Raw genomic sequence first — 18,762 nt, 5'->3', positions numbered from 1 at the left:
CGCTCCTGGCTCCAGCCACATCTCACCGGCATGCGCAGAGTCAACTGGCAGATAAACAGGAGCTCTCTCTGGTCTCCTGACTTCCCAAATAAACAGCTAATGCACATCCAGCAACAGACTACATGGAGCCCTCACTTGAGTGTGGACTACCAGGCTCTCTGCCTTAGCCTCTCTTCCTGGAGCAAAGAAAAGCTGGCGACACTGGCTGCCCGGGGCTCTGCTGGTCACGGGCACTGTGGTTGACACACGACTCCCGGGTGCCCCAAAGGAAGCCCAGAGAGGCACGAAGAACCAAGGGAAGATGCAGAAATCCACAGCAACCCTAAAATCAGCAGGGCAGCCATATTCTACAAGTCTGCTGGTTTTTCTCCGGTGCCTGTCTTTACTCCAACTATCCAGCAGATTGTTCACACAGCCCTAGAGGGGCATTTCACCACCAGTTCTTTAGAAAGGTTTGCGCCTGAGCCGAACGAGGTGGCTATGCAGCCCACGCGGCCACCGACTTCCACCGGCCTTCCTTCAGTGACACACACACCAGGGACAGGTCACTGCCACTCTGAGCGCTGGTCAGGCTCCTGAAGCCCCCTAGACCACAAAGCAAGCCCCCGTCCTCACTAGCGTTTCAATGGACTCCCATCCAGAGCTGTGCACGGGTCTACTTGCTGTGGTGTCTGCTTCCAACTCCAACACTGCCTGCTTACACTTCCTAGCTAGCCAAGAAACTAAGCCACTGTCCTCCACAGTGAATCCTGATACATATCACAACATGGATGAATCCTGAAAACCTTCCTCTAAGTGAAATGCACTTAACATTAATAAAAATGGAATGCTGCAGGATTCCACTTAAATCTACAGGCGTCAGGTCCACACAGACACAAGTGGTTGTCAAGGGTAGGCCCAGGACGCCAGGGAAGAGGAATCACAAGATAAAACGAGCTCTGGAGACAGCAGGGGCACCTGCAAGGCGACCTGCCGAACTGCAAATCTTATGTTAAACAGGGTGTATGCTAAAAAAGTAAGAGAAAAGTTACTTTACTTGGCACACACACACTTTCTCTTCCTCACATATTATACACAGAAGTGTTTAATGTCACAAATGATTTTGAAAGGCTTAGAAAACAGGATAATCTCAAATAGCCTTTCTTTTGAATTTGTTTTTCACTATACAAAAATAACAAATTCAGATAATACTTCAGCCTCGGAGGCAAAACGACGGAGGAAAGGGGAAATGCAAAAACCACAAGTCAGCAACAGCAGGATTTGTGGCACCTGATGATGAAAGGGTATGGCAGTGTGTCCACAGACCAGTCTACTGAAGAGCAAGTCCATTTCCAGTTTTGTTTAGAAAAGAACTTCCCGTGCAGGTGAGTAAGAATACTGAGTAGCAGCTCACACAAATAACCCAGGACACACTACAGCTTAGGATGAGGCAAAGCAGTACTCAGGCAGTAAAAACAGATGCCACAGCCAAGAGACTTTGTTCCAAAAAGGACCCAAAGAAATTACAAAACACTAAACTTGGCCCCTATGTACCAGCGTGAGCGCTTGGGTCTACCCGGGACGTCCTCAGCTGGAGAGTGTCCCAGACCTCCTGCCCCAGGAAGGTGAGGAGCTTCCTGTGGCCTTCTGGAGCTGGAAAGATCGTGCAAAGTGTCTGTCACTTTCACACTGCAGACGAAAGGAAGGGAAGGCCGGAAACTGTCGAGAACAGAGGATGTGCAGAGCCAGGAGAAGTGGAGGGGTGTGATGGAGAACACAAGCTGCTCCAAGTTGGAGGACCAGAAGAAACACTGCCCTCACTCACACCTGCTGCTCCAAGCAGGAGGACCAGAAGAAACACTGTACTCACACCTGCTGCTCCAAGCAGGAGGACCAGAAGAAACACTGCCCTCACTCACACCTGCTGCTCCAAGCAGGAGGACCAGAAGAAACACTGCCCTCACTCACACCTGCTGCTCCAAGCAGGAGGACCAGAAGAAACACTGCCCTCACTCACACCTGCTGCTCCAAGCAGGAGGACCAGATGGAGCACTGCCCTCACTCACACCTGGCAAAACTCACCAGAACCAGTCAAATCTAAGGATTATTCCCAGTGTTAAGTTTTAGATCAAAACAATCAAAAAATACTAAAGACAAAAATCGTATCATTTTAATAGTAAATGGCAGGACAAGAGGGAACAAACAAAAAGCAATACCTCAGGTCATGTATTTCCCCACGATCTTATGAACTTATCAGTGACAATGCAAGAACACACCCCCAGCTTGGAGAAGCTGCAGACCCAACCAGCGTGCCGGCAGCCCCACCTACCTCGCGCACAGCCAGCTGGTTACTGAGCTCCTCGGCCTTCTCGATGTCCCACTCCTCCACAGCCTGGTCAATCCTCTTTTCAAGGCCTGACTAGAAAGGAAAGACAGTTAAAAATCAAGGGCAGAAAAGGAAGGCAAACATTTGCAAGCCAAGCCAACACACGACTTCACCCAGTGCGTCACTCATGCAGACCACTGAACCCCCACACCACCCTGTAAGGGGGCTGGCACTGTTTCCAGGAACCGATGAGAAGTCTCGTATCTGCTACATGCTTTCTCAAGGTCAAATAACTTCTTGAACTAATAAAAAGGGGATGCAAATCCAGGCCTTTGTGAACCCAAAGCCTATGTTTTCCCTTATTAACAACAAGGCTACTGAGAAGTTACCAGGGCAATAACATGCCACAGAGGTTCAAGCTACCACCTCAGATGATGGCATCCCATACAGACACTGGTTCAAGTCCCAATTGCTCCATTTCATCCAGCTCCCTGTTAATGCTCCTGGGGAAGCAGTGGAGGATGGTGCAAGTCTTTGGGACTCTGCACCCACATGGGAGACCCCGAGGAAGCTGTGGATCTGGCTTTGGATTGATTCAGCTCCAACCACTGCTGCCATTTTGAGGAATGAACCAGAGGATGGAAGCTCGCTCTCTGTCTCTCCTTCTGTTGGTAACTCGATCTTTATTTTTTTTTTTAATTTTTTAAAAGGCTATTTCTTTCTTTTTTTTTTTTAAGATTTATTTATTTATTGGAAAGTCAGATATACAGAGAGGAGGAGAGACAGAGAGGAAGATCTTCCTTCCAATGATTCACTCCCCAAGTGAGCGCAATGGCCGATGCTATGTCGATCCAAAGCCAGGAGCCAGGAACTTCTCCCAGATATCCCACATGGGTGCAGGGTCCCAAAGCTTTGGGCCGTCCTCGACTGCTTTCCCAGGCCACAAGCAGGGAGCTGGATGGGAAGTGGAGCTGCTGGGATTAGAACTGGCGCCTTTTTGGGATCCTGGGGTGTTCAAGGCGAGGACTTTAACCGCTAGGCCACACCGCCGGGCCCAGTAACTCGATCTTCAAAATAAGAATAAAATAAATCTCTAAAAGAAGAGAAATCCTATCACCTAGTGATACAGCCATCTTAGTTTGGGTGACACCCAAAGAAGAAACATGTCGTCTGTTGCTACGTGACACACAATTGTAATAGTTTAAAAACTATGTAAGACTGACGATGCAGTAGCCCCAGGACCCAGCACTGTAAGAAAGTTAATTCAGCTCTCATAATATGTCATGGAATAACACTACCCTGTTTGAAAGATAAGGAAACAGAGCCTTCTATCATACTGCCAAACTTGGCCCAAGTCATCCAAGGCCATCGCTTGAATCCAGGCTTGCTCAGTCTGTGTCCTCAATCACCACTTCCACCTCTTGTCTCGACTGCTCATTCCGAGTCAATGACTGTGGGAAAAACTGCCTAACAATGATTTTGCTTTCCCACAGAATTTTTTTTTAAGTTAATTTCCAACTACCTAAAAGGCAGAGGGATGGGGTTGGGGGGGGCACATCATCCAACCACAGGTTCTTGCCCTAAGCAGCCAGGACTGGACCAGGCAGACGCCAGGAAGCAGGAACTGCATTTGGGTTTCCCATATCAAGGTAGTGGCCTAAGTACCTGACTCACCATTTGCAGCTTCCCAAGATACAACAGGAAACAGAATAGCCAGGACTCAAACTGGCACTCCAACAGGACATGTGTGGCTTCAAGTGGCAGCTTAACTCACTACTCCACAATGCCTGTTCCTGGAAATGCTTTTAACTGCTAAACTTATTTAAGAAATCACACCTAAAACTTGTGTAGGGAAGATCTGTTATATACTTACAGAAAGTACTTCAACGGTTCTAGTTCATGAAAATAAAGACAATAAGAAATTTTTAAACTGGCCTAATACATGCTTTTTCTAAGAAAATGTTACTCTAACAACATTTTCAGTTCACACAGATTTTTCTTCCAGACTTCTCCTGCCCTAATAACGGAAGTCCTAAGAATGTCTTGCCCATCAATATATTAAGTCATTATGCCAATCAACAGAATTTTTTTCCTGAAACACTTCCACAACATTAATTTGCGTAAAAAGATTATGGAACAAGACCACAGGGTGGTCTCTGATGTCTGTTCCCCAATGCCTCCTCAGGACCTGGCAGGAGAAGCAGCTGTTATGCTTGCTCCTTCCTGCAGCTGGAACCCTTGCTTCAAGTCCTTGGCCACAATTACAGGGCTCTGGTATTTTTTTCCATTCTTATCCTGTGGTCATCTTTAGGAATTTCCCTTCTTTGTGTTTCTGCAGAATCCCCCTGATCTAAACACCTCAGACTCACTTCCCCCAACATTCTTCGCCCTCAAGGAACACCCCACTACCCCCTCAGCAGTCCACACTTTGGGCCAATGCCATTGCAACAGTGGTCTGTCTGACCTTTCCCATTCTTAGCAGCAGGAAGGCAGTAGCTGAGCCCCGCTCCCACCCTTCACCTCGGTCACCTGGTCACTACGGGTCTCTGTTGCTGACCCAACCCTGCTCAGTCCATACAGCAGCTCTGCAGCCTTCTAACTCCACAGGCTTCCCAATGACAGAAGACCCGAGCATGGCTACTCCTTCACGTCAGACCCCCAAGTGTCACAGAGCAGTGATGGGGGAGGAAGACACACTTGGCTTTTGTCAGCAATGTCCATGAACAACCTTCATATCAGCTGATCACTTTGCTCCACCAACTTGCTAACCTCCCTTAGATTACCATGAAGCCACAGACTAAATAAGGGTCAATGGAATGAAGGGGAGAAAGACACTCCTTTGAGAAATATGACTGGCTAAGCTCCTAGGTGTAACTGTCATGTAAAAATAAATTAGTTAAAACTATAAATCCATCCTTTCACCATCAAGCAACTCCCATGGCCCCAGCCTTTCTGAGTAGCACCTAACAGGATGAGCAAGTTCAAGCTAAAAGAAGACTGGCTGGACCAGCAGTCAGGAAGTGTGGGCACTGCCCCGGGCAGAGCCGCTGGCCTTGGAAGTCTCCTCTCCCACAGACAGTGCGCACACTGCTTTGGTGACCAAAATACCCTCCTTCATTTTCAACTTGGTTTGCGGTGCTTCTTTAAGTTTTTAAAAATTTCAACAGCATTAGTGAGATATAATTAACTATAATATTTATATTTTGCAATATAAATTAGATATATTTCATTTTTCCCTCCCTTCTTCTTGGCAATTCAAGCAAAATAGAATCCATACATACACCTAAACTTCCTATAAGATCACACTAACATTTCAAGTGCATCTAAAATGGTTATATTAGTTTTAAAAAAATTCTTCCATACAACATTTCCACCTCCACAAAACCCTAAGTCCCTAACAGCTTACAGCAGCATGGTGAGGGGGCAGACCCGCGCTCAAACCTCAGGGCCCCATTGAGGAGCTAAGCAACCCTGCTGAGTCCCTAAACCTCCATGATCACAACTGCGCATGCGCAGTAAAATGTTCTCTGCAAAGTTACATTAAGAGTCAGAGACACACCTAAACCCCTTACCCATGTTTTCAGAATTCAGCTGTCGTTTGATAGCTGTTGGCATGATTCTGCCTCGAATTCACAACAGCATTAAATGCAATGCGAGGGCTCATCTCTATACAGCCAGGCTACAGCACAACTCTGCAAGGCTCAAACTCAAGAACAAATACAAGAACTTGAGTTTGAATGAGTATGGTCCTATAAATCATTTCACTGATGCTTTCCTGAAAAGTCTGAGGTTGAACCCAAGATTAGCCGTATCTACTTTTCTAATGTCTAGTATGTCTCCCAGACCTCAGGAGAGCCAGTACAGCACATGTGCATGGGCTGCAACGCCTTGGTGGGTTTCTACGTTGCTTGTGGCTAGAAGCAAAATTGAGCCCAAGATGATCCCAACACAGACAAACCAACTTAGGGATGCAATGCAGCCACATGGGAACTCCTCCACGCACAGTATCTTAAGGGTCCCATCAGGCAACAGCTGCCCTCTAATGAACAGCTCTGCTACACACGTCAAGAGGTCAAGATCACAAACAGCTAAGACAACTGTGCTACCAGGTTTACTATTATACATTAGTCACCCAAGCATACACATGGGGAATATTTTGTAGTAATACACTGAATAAAGGACTTGAAGTCAAATTCCACAGCAACACGTTTTGACAGAAGTTCTGCCACATAATCATTTAGCTGGATAATATATTCAATGTTTAAAGCTCAACAGAAACGAATTATCCACTGAAGCTTGCTTTACTGTGACAGGACCTAAATAGGGAAAAAGAATGCAATTTCTCCATAAAGAAAAGAACTACTCTTACATGTAACTCACATATCTACTCTATCACCTCTATACCTTGGTAAGACACAGCAACTTAAATCATGCAAGTCTAGTTTGTAAGAATCCAAGTTCAGGGGCTGGTGTGGTGGTACAGCAAGCAGCCCTCCGTGTGCCAGTGCCAGCATCCATAGCATCCATAAGGATGGTTCCTGCCCTGGCTGCTCCACTCCCCATCCAGCTCCCTGCTCAGGGCCTAGGAAAGCAGCGGAGGGTGGCTCAGGTCCTTGGGGCAGCGCACCTGCCTGGAAGACTGGGAAGAAGGTCCTGCCTCCCAGCTCCGGCTCAGCTCAGTTCTGACTATTCCAGCTGTTTAGGGAATGAGCCAGACCTCTCTCTGCAAAATTAGCCTTTCAAATAAAAATAAATAAATCTTAAAAAAAAAAAGATCTAAGTTCAGTTATTCAGAAAAATCCACCTTTGGGAGCAAACGACCTGTGTTTAGGGTCTCATTTCACCTCTGAGCTGCTGTCTGCTCAGCTTCAGCTCCTCCTGTGAATACTACAGCCCTGCCTCATACGGGGAGGACAGCAGAATCAAGAGGGAGCACTCTGTAACTGATCCCAGGGACACCCCACAGTGCCAACGGCACTTCCTGTTGCAATGCCTCCTGCCCACAGCACTGCCCTCCACATGCCCACGCCTCCTGCGTGCAAGCAGCCAGCGTTTCATGCCATGGAGGTACTGGAGTTTGACGCAAGAATGGCTGGAGAAAACACTGGTAGAGAAACAGGGCTGCAAAAGCTATGCCCAGCATGGGCAGTTTTCCTCCCAACAACAAATTTTAAAACCACCAGATAATGTACAATTACTTTAAAAAATCAATGAAAGTACAGCTGGCTTTTCATGTCAAAAGGCATCCAGTAAGTAAACATGAAACTACTTCACTAATGGCTGCGGACTATTCAAACTGACTCAAATGAAGAATACCTGTGATAGTGAAATTAATGAGTAAAATTTATTCTAAAGAAATTCCTACAGATCCAAAATAATTGTTATGATTTTAGAACGACTAGTAAGTCCCAGAACTGCCGCCCGAAACTCAGGTATAGCTGTACTTAATACAAAGAACACTAAAGTACCATTGGATACGACAACGATCAAGCAAAACAAACAAGCTTCTTGGCGTGGCTTGGAAGAGGGTGAGGGCAGCGTGCTAAACATCCATCCTCCACAGCTTCTCAAACACCTGATCACATCAGACAAGAAGAAGAAGCCTACACCATGTTACCTTCCCAAGGGCTGCAGGAATGCAAAGTAAGAAGGCTGAGCCACGGCAGGAGACCCCCGGCTGGCTCCAGCGGAGAACAGGGACCGAAGGTCCAGGGTTTCAACAGTGTCTCAACGCAGGGCAGGCAGGAACTACCTGCTGGCCTCACTCCTACTCTAGCTTCTGCCTCGTGCCCCTCCTATGGGCATTCCTTAAGGGCATTCAGGGTACAGATTTCAGCACAACACCAGAAGAGGTGATCCCAGACAGAACAACGCTGTAACGAGCATGCAATTACAACCAACTCCTTAAGAGCAAAGAACTGGACTTCATTAAGTCTTTTCTTTCATTTTTGTGTAAATTTATCTGTTGACCATTAAGGCAAAATTATGACCAGACACAGGGCTGGCCAGCATGGTTTCTGTGCCCAGAGTCCTAACTTTTTCTGTGGGGTGCTGTTTAAAAACAGGAACATCTCCCGTCAGGAAAACTCAAACTCCCAACACAGGGTGGGAGTGATTGCAAAAAAAACAAAAGCAAAAACTATACAGAGATCTCATTTTTAAAATGCTAATTACAACTTAAAAATTGTCTCCTAGAATACATCAAATGTAATAATGTGAATCAGAACTCTGTCCAAAACTTCAATTGCCTAAAAAGGTTTGGCACAGAGTTCTAGTTCTAGTATCCTGTTTAAACTAACATCATACAAATTACAAATTCTAAACAATGCTAGACAAATTTTGCATCCCCCTGGACATTTGCAAAAAGGAGACTGCTCGGGCCCGGCACAATAGCGTAGTGGTTAAAGCCCTCACCTCGAACATGCCAGGATCCCATATGGGTGCCGGTTCTAATCCCGGCAGCTCCACTTCCCATCCAGCTCCCTGCTTGTGACCTGGGAAAGCAGTAAAGGACAGCCCAAAGCCTTGGGACCCTGCACCCACATGGGAGATCCAGAAAGAAGTTCCTGGTTCCTGGCTTTGGATTGGCACAGCACCGGCCATTGCAGTCACTTGGGGAGTGAATCATTGGACAGAAGATCTTCCTCTCTGTCTCTCCTCCCCTCTATACATTTGCCTTTTCAATAAAATAAATAAATCTTTATATAAAAAAAAGGATACTGCTCAGAGCAATAACCAGCTGCCTCCGGAAGCCATCCTGGCTCCAATCCCCTAGGGCACTAGGGACTAATTTCCATTAATTCTTTGCATAACAGAATAAAAAGTTTACACACAGAATTCTGTTGAGCGTTCCTTAGCATAGTTCCTCTAAACAGCAAAGCATCGTCCTACAATGGATTTAAAAGGAAAGGTACGCCAACTGACCAGAACATGGCGGTTTCTAAACACACTGAACTCAGGCCGCGTGAGCCAAAGGGGCATCTGTCACGTTCACACCACTCACACTCTCACACTCCAAGCAGCCCTTGCCCCCTGTCCTGCCTCAGTGTCACCGCGCCCATCCCCTGAAGCTCTCTCCGAGTCCCAGACTGAGAACCGCTCATGTCTGCATATGTAAAACTCTCTTCTCAGAGCCCAACCTCTTTTTGTTTTTAAGATTTACTTTTTATTTATTTGAAAGGTAGAGTGAAGGTTACAGAGCAAAGACAGAGAATCTTCCATCATTGGTTCACTCCCCAAAATGGCTGTAATAGCCAGATCTGAGTATGTCTGAAGCCAAAAGCCCAGAGCTCCTTTTGGGTCTCCCCCATGGGTGCAGGTGGCCATCACGTGGGCCATCCTCCACTGCTTTCCCAGGAACACTGGTAAGGAGTTAGACCTTGGAAGTGAAGCAGCGGGTGTCAGACCAGCGCCCACGTGGGATGCTGGCCTCACAGGGGGAGGCTCCACTTGCTATACAACATGGGCTCCCCTGCACCCCCACCTCATTTTACTAACCTACTGTCCCTGTTTTCCAGTTAGCACACACATGCACCACAATCAAATGTGGCTACGCCTTTACATCTGTTCCCCTTCATTCTTTCATGCTCACCTCCATAACAGGTATCACTGCTCACTATTGCCCATGGCAAAACTCAGAATGTTCTTTCTCCTTCCTTATGCTCCAAGCCGACCCCAAACAACCCAAGAGCAAATACTGTTCATTCTATCTCCATGCTGTACCTCAAGTCCATCACAATTTCTGTTTTCAGCAACATCACACTTGCTCAGTCTGCCCCCATCTCATGCCTGGACGAGTCCCCTATCTGTTCTCTTATCGACTTCTGCTGCCCTTCATTGCCCCTATCATTTCCCGCATAGCTTTTGGGGTGATCTTTTCATAAATCAAACTATTCCCTCACCCAGAAACCTTTAACCCTGTTCAACTACACTGAGCGAAGCCCATTTCCCTCAGACGCCATGTGGCTCTCCAGAGTTTGCTGCCTGCCTCCCAGCATTCTCTTGGGCAACTCCATCCCAGCCAGGCCGGCTTTTTACTCCAGTGTTCCAGAATGAATCCACTTGAGAATGCTGCCCCATGCTACTGACACTGTATTCACATTCTTTACATCGTGGCTCTCTGCCCACCCTTCAACCTCAGGGAGATGGCACATTCTAAGAAAGGTCTGCCCTGGGTAGTCAATGTCATGGTACAGTGGGGGAAGACCACTGCCTAAAGCACCAGCATCCCTTATGGATGCCAGTTCGAGTCCCAGGCGTTCCACTTCCCACCCAGTTCCCTGCTAATGGCATGAGAAGGTAGTAGAAGATAGGCCAAGTGGTTGAGCTCCTGTTACCCACATGGGAGACCCAGATGACGCTCCTGTCCCCTTGCTTTGGCCTAGTCCTGCCCTTGCTTTGGCCTAGTCCTGCCCTAGACACACCACAGTCATTCAGGGAATAAATCAACAGCTGGAAGGTGTGTGTGTGTGTGTGTGTGTGTATTTCTTCTTTTCTAACTATGCCTCTCAAATAAATAAATCTTTAAAAACAGAAGATACAATACAAAAAAAAACCTTACTTTTTCAACCTTTTTCTTTTTAACAGGAGGTTCAAATCGATCATTGACTCCAAAATACTGAGTAAGTTCCTTCCACTGAGCTTCGTTTGATGACTGCTCACTTGGTTCACTGCAGGAAGACAAAATAAATTGCTTTGTTTTATACAAAATCAGCCCATTTTAATTTCTGTAATTTTAATTGATTACTACAATTACACCACAATTATTAGTTCTCCTATTTAATCAGCTCAGACACAAGCAGTTCAACAATTTGGACAAATTATGTAAGTCTGGAACAGACAACTATTTTAAATTCTACCTACCCATGAGATTCATTTCCATTCTTCAATTTATCTGAAAAGAATTCACAAAGTGTCAACATTCAAGTACTCGATTGTTACTTTAAAATGTTTTAAAAATGTATTGAATTAATCACAGATGAGTATTACCACTGCTGATAAACTGGATTAAAACAAACTACCTTTTCTGGAGCGTTTTCTTTTTTTCTTTCTGAATCTTGAGGTTGAGACTTTCTGTTCAGAATGTTTTTTATGCAACTCTTGAAATTTCTATGTCAAAGTTAAAAAAACAGAGTTAAGCAGCAAATATACGTTAAAGAAAAAGATGCACATAGATGAAAGAAATGAACAGGCATTTTTCAAAATAACAGAATCAAATGGCTAACAGACATATAAAAAGATGCTCGGGCTCCCTAGCCGTCAGGGAGATACAAATGAAAACCACACTGAGGTATCACCTACCTTCAGTGAGTTTGGCCTACATTCAGAACTCAACTAATAACACCTGCTGGCGTGGATGTGGGGAGAAAGGCACCCTCCCTCACTGCTGGTGGGACTGCAGGCCAGGACGGCCACTGTGGAAGTCAGTATAGAGAGTGCTTAGAGAATTCTGCCATATGACCCAGTTATCCTGCTCCTAGGAGTAAGTATATTCCTTAAATATATCTATTAAAAAGAAACAAAGGGGATCTATAATCCTATGTTTACAGCAGCACAATCTACAATAGCAAAGACATGGAAATAATCCAGGTGCCCATCCAAACAGGAGTGGTTAAAGAAACTGTGGTGCATCTACTCCATGGAATACTACTGAGCCATTAAAAAGAATGAAGCATGCCATTTGCAACTAGATGGTCCTAACCAGAGAGCATTGTGCTCAGCAAAATAAGTCAATCCCAAAAGGACAAATGCCATATGTTCTATTATAAGGAAACCATCATGCAAATTAAGTTCAGTAACCCTTTCCATACTATTTTTGCTGTATCCCATGTGCTTTGATGTTTTTTATTCCATTTTCATTTCTTCCAAATGGTTTCTTTTCCCTTGATGAATTCATCATTGACTCATGAATTGCTCAGTGGCACCATTTTATCCAAGAAGCTTTTGTGTTTTCTTTTCATCACCCATGCACTGGTTATTCAGTGGCGTGCTTTTTCAACTCCACGGTGCTGTAATGTTTGTTGCTGTTGTTTTAACTTTATACCTGTTGTTGACTTTGTTCACAAGTGGCTTCTCATTTAAGGGATGACTTCTCATTTAAGGGAATGTATAGTGATGGCACAGTAGAGACTATCATGTCCAGATGTGAAGATGCAATGCAGTATGTATCCCGACTTCCAAATCAAAGATGGACTCCCACTGAAACTGTTGGACACATCTAGACAACGGGATGCTGGACTGTCTGACATTGTCTGTACCAGCAATGTTGGGACACACTTAAATAACAGATTGATGGATTCATGACTTGTTAGGAAGGACTGTGCTGTAGTAATAATATGGGGAAAATCAGCCCAGACCCTATGGAATTGTACCATAAAATTCAAAACAAAAACACAATTAAAGAAAAAGACACATGTAAAAATAATAAATGGGGTCAGCAGGTTAAGCTGCTACTTGCAAAAGGCACTACATTCAGTCCTGGCTGTTCTGCTTGGGCCCTGCCACACAGCCTGGCTGCAGCTGGGGTGGCTGGGCCCTGACAAGTGACCTGGCAGATGTCTGTCTCTCCCTCTCTGTCACTCTGTCATTCAAACAAACAAAACCTACAAATAACAGATACATTAAGTAATAAAAGCAATTACAGCCTGGTATTTATAAAAGCACCACCTTAATTAAAGTAGTAGAGTTGCTGACATTCCATTCCTCAAACCCTCATACCTAAGATCTGTTATTCATTTGTTTTGAAACGAGCTGTTTGATCATCTGAATGAAACCTGTTGACTCAGACAGATAACAAAAAAAGAATAAAGACAGAACTCCTCTGTACCACGGCAGGCAGAACTGCTCTCCTCCGGAGCGATGTGCCCCCTTTCTCTTCCTATGAAACGTAATCATGAAAGCAGGAACCTAAGTGGCAAACGACGCAGAGAGCAGTAACAGCGTTCTGAGTCTATTTCCCTTACCTGGTAAGTCCCCTCCACAGACATAAACATACACACAAGCTTTAATAAGGGCAGCACAGGGGAGACGTACGGTCCACATGTTCAGGGAGACTCCAGCAGGACACGCCTCATAGGCATCCACGATCGTCTCTGGTTCAGTCTCGGGCTGCTCTGCGGGGACAGCTGAGATGTCCGGGTTCCTAGCAGTCCCGTCCGCATCACCCTCCTGGGAGGTCGCTGCCGAGGTGGCTTCATCCCCAGAATCTGACTCCACATCACTTTCATTGAGGCCAGGAGGCAGCAGCCCACTCCACATCTTCTCTTCTGCAGGAAGAGGATGAGCTTAGACAAGCATATTACAGGAATTGCCATGGAAATGAGTTTAAAATCATTAAACTGCAGCCCAGAAGCCTAGTCACTATACCAGTGATTCGGGAATAGCTATCTAAAATTCTTTTTAAAAACATCTGAAATGGGGTGAGCCTTACATATTAAGCTAGCTTAAGTCTTGCACAAGTAAAAAAGTTTAAAAATAGCTTTAACAAGCCTTTTAGAGCAAACCTACATGTTAATAAGAAACTAGAATTTGATCATCTAACAACTTAGACTAAAAAAGTGAAATTAGCAAAACATTCTAAATAATTTTAACAGTCTAACAATACATTCTGCCAGGCAACTGAAGAATGACAATGCTATACTTGGAGTCGTAGCATGCAGAGAGCAGACAAAGCTGACAGTTTTACCTGCGTATGAATATACGGTTTTAGCAGGGGAGCTTATCTTCTAAGGAGCTACTAAACAATTATTTTAAAAATGTTAAGCTCATAAATAGTTTAAGGAAGACCCAGTGGTAAGAAGGATATCTCAGTTCTAAATTTTACACTAAATACTATAACTATAATACATGAAATATATTACTTGCAAGTTAACTAAAACATACAGCTTTTTTTGGAAAGGCAATACTAAACTTGAGAAACCAATATTAAAAGTTCAAGGCCCACTGTTAGAACAATTAATCATTGTTAATAAACAGGATTAAAGAAATGAGAGTTGTTAACCATGAGTTAAAATTATGAAAATTGGGTATTTTTATTACATCGAAATCCATGATACAATCATACTGAACAACTTCCTTCAAAAGATGTATACAATAGGAAAGTTGGTTTTATTTTAAATCACATTTTCCTGTCCAGCGATCAAGCAGGCTGCCACAGCTTTCAGAGTGACACAGCTTTCCCCAGAGTGACCCAGAGCACGGTTCTCTGAGACAAAGAGGACCTGCACTGCCCTGAGACAGCCCTGATCTCTCTAAATCCTCCCTCTAGCACCAAAGAATCAGATGGCACTTTTTAAAAAATGTTTTTGGCTCAGCCTTATCAGTTATTGGCTCTCTGACACAACCCCAGAATATTCTCTAGGCTTTTTCAAGTGTGTGGCATTCAACCACTCCAACTGGAATTCCTTGCCAGTACAAGGGAGCCACTTAGCATCTCTATCTTGAGTATCTTTGTAAGTCAGGGACCATTGATTGCAGAGTGAGCTGAGGAAAAAACTGAGATAAGGAAGGGTTCCGGAGGTTCCAGGGGTTCCATCAATATCGGGCTCTTGTCACTGTATTTCTCTGGCCATCATCTCTATTATGGGTAGCAGGGTTCTGAGGGTAGTTTATAAGTTTCTATTATTTGTGATGGCGTTCACCTAGCAACTGATGCAAGGCATTTACTTTCTTGATTTCCACAGTATGACATGATGCTTCTAGTGAAATTTCAGTGTTGGTTTTCTGAGTAGAGTAAGAAAATGAGAGATAAACTACCAGAAAAACAATGGCAGGTCGGGTTCTCGGCTCCCCAAAGCAGTTGCTTCCCCAGCACTGCACCTCATTATCTATTCAGAATTTGTATTTCTTTTTTTCTTTTTCTTTAAAGAGGAGGCCCAAATTCTGTGCACTCCAGCACCCCAAACACCTTCACCTATCCATAAAGGAGGCCTGTGCGTTTTAGAGGTTGGCACAGAGAGAGTCTTAAGATACTCTGGGGCATGGACGCAGCCCGGGCAGAGCCTCTGCCATACAGTTCCCATGAATATGGCACAATTCAAACATGACAGTTTCTGAACTCAGTTCCTGAAAGTCTCTCAAGTGCTTGGCCACTTTCCTATGAGCAGCTTAAGAATAACAACAATAATAAAACAAAAAACACAGACGATTCTGCAGACAAGGATGCACACGTGCACCTGCTGCGACTCGCTGAGGAGTCAGTGACACAGCCACGGTGCAGCAAGCAGCCCCGCAGCCAGCCGGTGTCGAGGGGCTGCCTGCTGACTGCGTTTTAGGCTCACGTGTGAGAACAGGGTCTTTCTGCTGGCAGTATACACAAGCCACTCTGCGTTTCTCCCCTCTATCATGCAGGCGCCTGTCATTCCTGCTTCAGCTGTTCCACTTGTGGCTTTCAGACTATCTCTTAAAGTTTTTTTTTTTAATCTCTTTATTTTAAGTCAGATAATCCCAAATTATCCTTTAACTGTGAAAATCCGCTCAGCCATTTTCACTGCATGCACAATACCAGGGAAACAGAAACTTAACATGTATGCATACATGTTCTTAGGTGCATGGAATAGCCGGTATCTTAATTCGCAAATTTTCATTTTTCAGCCTGCAACTCACATGATCGTTAATTTAGTCACTTTAGCTCTGAGGAACGTGTGAATGATTCAGAATTCTGCTTTTCTCTCTTGTTGTGAATATCACCTTCATTTCATAGCCCCTGCACCTCCAGGTAAATTACTCCACCCTCAACTGTTCTGTAAAAACCTGCTCTGTGCACTAGGCAGCTCGCCCCGTGAATCCTGGGTGCAGTTTTTCTTGCACTGAAAACATTACATGATACCCGGGTCTGAAAGGCCAGGTTCTTTTAGGCACTTAAAAGCCAACCACGCCATGATTTAGCATAGTTGGGCAGAAAACAATGCAGAGAATGGGGCACAGTTCAGGGGCTCCTAACCCAAGGTGCCTACCAGGCCTACAAAGTCAATAACAGAGGTCTCTACTTTGAAATAAGAAAAACGCCCAACATATTTTACTTTTCCTTCCAGTGAAATAATGTCATCTGCCTTGAGCGAAGGAGACTTACAAGCGGGGAAGCATTCTTCTTCACCTGTCCACCAGGACCTTGAACAGCTCTGGGCCTGATTTTCACAGGCAAAGGCACTAAGGCACACAGTTGAGTCAACACTGCCTGTCCAAGCAAGGAATCCACTGAGACATCAAATCATGACCAAAAGGATTCTGGGTTGGGCAAGGACTGGGGAGCTTTGGGATGCGGAAAAGCAGATCTGAAAGCCAGTCCTGGGGACGACCATTAGACAAGCCATGGCTTTCTTCTGGGTCTCCCTTCAGAAGCTGCCAAACAAAGGCCCAAATCCTCTGTGAGGGCCTTGCAGCTCTGCGCCACTCGCTGGGGACCTTAGCACCGTCAGGGCCCCAATGCCCACGCCCTCCCGGTGGGAGGCAGGCAGGACTCCAGCAGACTGAGCTTTCTGTCCTCCAGGCAGCATCTGGCCCACAATCCCAGAGAAGGGAGGGCACCCAGAGAATAGCAGAGTCACCAGCCTCTCGGCAGGCACCCATGCACTGTGGCAATGTCCACCCTGACTCCTCACAAGAACCCTGCCACCCCAGCAGACAGGCTCACTGGCCTGCCTGGTGCATGGCCAGCCACTTCAGATCACCAACTTGCACCAGGAAGAGTTGTGTGAGTGCTAACCTTATTTCTGGAAACAAAGCCTGTCATCAGGACTGCTCCGTTAAAATCTGGTTAAGAATGGCCTTGTCTGCACTTAGAGAAGACACTGTGCCAAACTGCACACATCAAAGTCTCAGGGAGTTGGGCAGAATGCCACACAGTCTACAATACCACGCAAGACCCAAAAGTTCTAAGCCAACCAACCCAAAGAGTAAATGTTTCCCAACTAAGATATTCCCGAACTTAAATTCCACTTCCATCCAATTGCCTTACTTCCCACATTTTGTGTGGAATTAGAAATAGCCAGAAATCTGAATGTGCTCAGATCTATCTTTAAGCTCAACTGTATACGAATCGTAAGTCACCACATCTCATTAAATAATTGACACATTAAAAAAATCCGTTTCTGGAATTCCCTAGCATCTTGGTTTAAAAGCCAGGGAAAGTTCAGATTTAAGCTGCCAATCTCCTTCTGATACACTGTGTAGTGGCATTTTGCACGTAGGCAACACATTTTAAGTATAAACAGAGTGTGTGTCCCGAGGGGGCCTGGACTCCTCCGGCACAGAAAGATTTACAATTAACCGGTAACGCTTCCAGGCTCGTTTCAAGTGGATGCCGCGGAGCACGCTTACCAGGGTCAAGATCGCAGCGGGGTCCCACTCCAGTATCCGAACCTCACAAAACAGCTAAGGGCCCCCGACGGCGACGCGCCGAGTCCTGCCGGTTGGCGTTCCCGGGAGCTGGAGCTGGCTTCGGGGACACAGCAACTGTAAACAGGCGCGCCAAGACCTCCTCATCCCTCTCCTGCGGCGGCGGTGGGACGGGCAAGCCTTCGCCCGCGACGCTCCCAGCAAGGGGAGCACAGCTCCGCCGTCGCTGCTCGGGGCTCAGACCGCGGCTGCCCGAGCCCGAGCCGTGCGGAGCGGCTGAGGGGCTGGCACCGCGCACGCTGGCTTCCTCAGCGGCCCTCCCGGGGTCTCCCTGACCCGTCCCGTCGGAGCCCGAGCCCACCGAGATGCAGTCTTGCAATATGCCATACTCACCGGTCAACAAACTGCCGGCAGGCAGCCATCTTAACACCCGCCAACATTGCGCTTTTTCATTGGCTCCGGCGTTTCAGCCAATAGGTTGCGGCCGCTCTGGCCTTGAGGTTGCTATGGCAACCAGCTTCCCTCGGCTGATGGTTTTTTGCTGGGGGGGCGGGGGAATGAAACAAAATGGTTTGTTTCTTGTCTCTCTCCACACCTCCCCCCCACCCCCGGCGCCGGTTATTTTGTGTTTCGGAGCGTTTGAAGGTTTTGTTTTTTCTCCCTTCCTTGCCGTAGGCCGGTAGGTCTGAATGAAGAAAGTGCTGTTGGTCGTGGGGCAGGAGGGACGGGCCTTCTAGGATCCTTCTCCCTCATCTGCCGGCTCCCTTCCCTCTGTGTTTTGTTTCTACACGAATTTAATAAGCTCCCGGGCTCTGGGAGGCACCGTGACACTCTGGTGAGGGGCAAGCCGGGCCCACCCCGACTCCTGGGCGTGTCCGTCCAGTGATGAGTCCAGGCCCCGAGGTGACCTGCTCTGAGGGCCTGGGGAGCATCTGACACCGCCCAGGAAAAGCAGAGAAGAGCGCCGTCAGAGAAATGCTTCAGTTCCCCTCAGTAACTCCGTGCTTTCCAGTTCTGGACGGATTAGGTGAGAAAGTACAGCTAAAGCTTTTAACAGGTTAAACGTTTAAGAAAAAAAGAAATAAAATGTTGCAGTTTGAGAAAAGGACTCATAAGTAGAAGAG

At 46.1% G+C, this 18,762-nt stretch overlaps 1 protein-coding gene across 2 annotated transcripts in view; it reads right to left on the bottom strand.

Annotated features, from left to right (window-relative positions):
• FAM204A (family with sequence similarity 204 member A) overlaps window positions 1–18,076 on the bottom strand; it is a 30,147-nt gene extending 12,071 nt beyond the window's left edge. The window contains exons 1-7 of one of the 2 annotated variants that reach the window (XM_040992040.1): window positions 18,032–18,074; window positions 17,621–17,738; window positions 13,337–13,569; window positions 11,326–11,413; window positions 11,168–11,198; window positions 10,866–10,974; window positions 2,309–2,398 (exon numbers count right to left, since the gene is read on the bottom strand). In XM_040992040.1, coding sequence (XP_040847974.1) covers window positions 2,309–2,398; window positions 10,866–10,974; window positions 11,168–11,198; window positions 11,326–11,413; window positions 13,337–13,561 — 543 coding nt within the window. In that variant the 5' untranslated portion in view covers window positions 13,562–13,569; window positions 17,621–17,738; window positions 18,032–18,074. Of the gene's footprint in view, window positions 1–2,308; window positions 2,399–10,865; window positions 10,975–11,167; window positions 11,199–11,325; window positions 11,414–13,336; window positions 13,570–17,620; window positions 17,739–18,031 lie in introns of both variants that reach the window. The other variant, XM_040992041.1, reaches the window with a different exon arrangement.
• Window positions 18,077–18,762: the final 686 nt, after the last annotated feature.

The sequence above is a fragment of the Ochotona curzoniae genome, unplaced genomic scaffold (genome assembly GCF_017591425.1).
Source record: "Ochotona curzoniae isolate NIBS_2020 unplaced genomic scaffold, NIBS_Ocur_1.0 contig_66, whole genome shotgun sequence".
In the NCBI taxonomy this organism is placed as follows: domain Eukaryota; kingdom Metazoa; phylum Chordata; class Mammalia; order Lagomorpha; family Ochotonidae; genus Ochotona; species Ochotona curzoniae.
The sequence above is the reverse complement of the archived record's forward strand: the minus strand, read 5'-3'. Positions and strand labels throughout refer to the sequence as shown.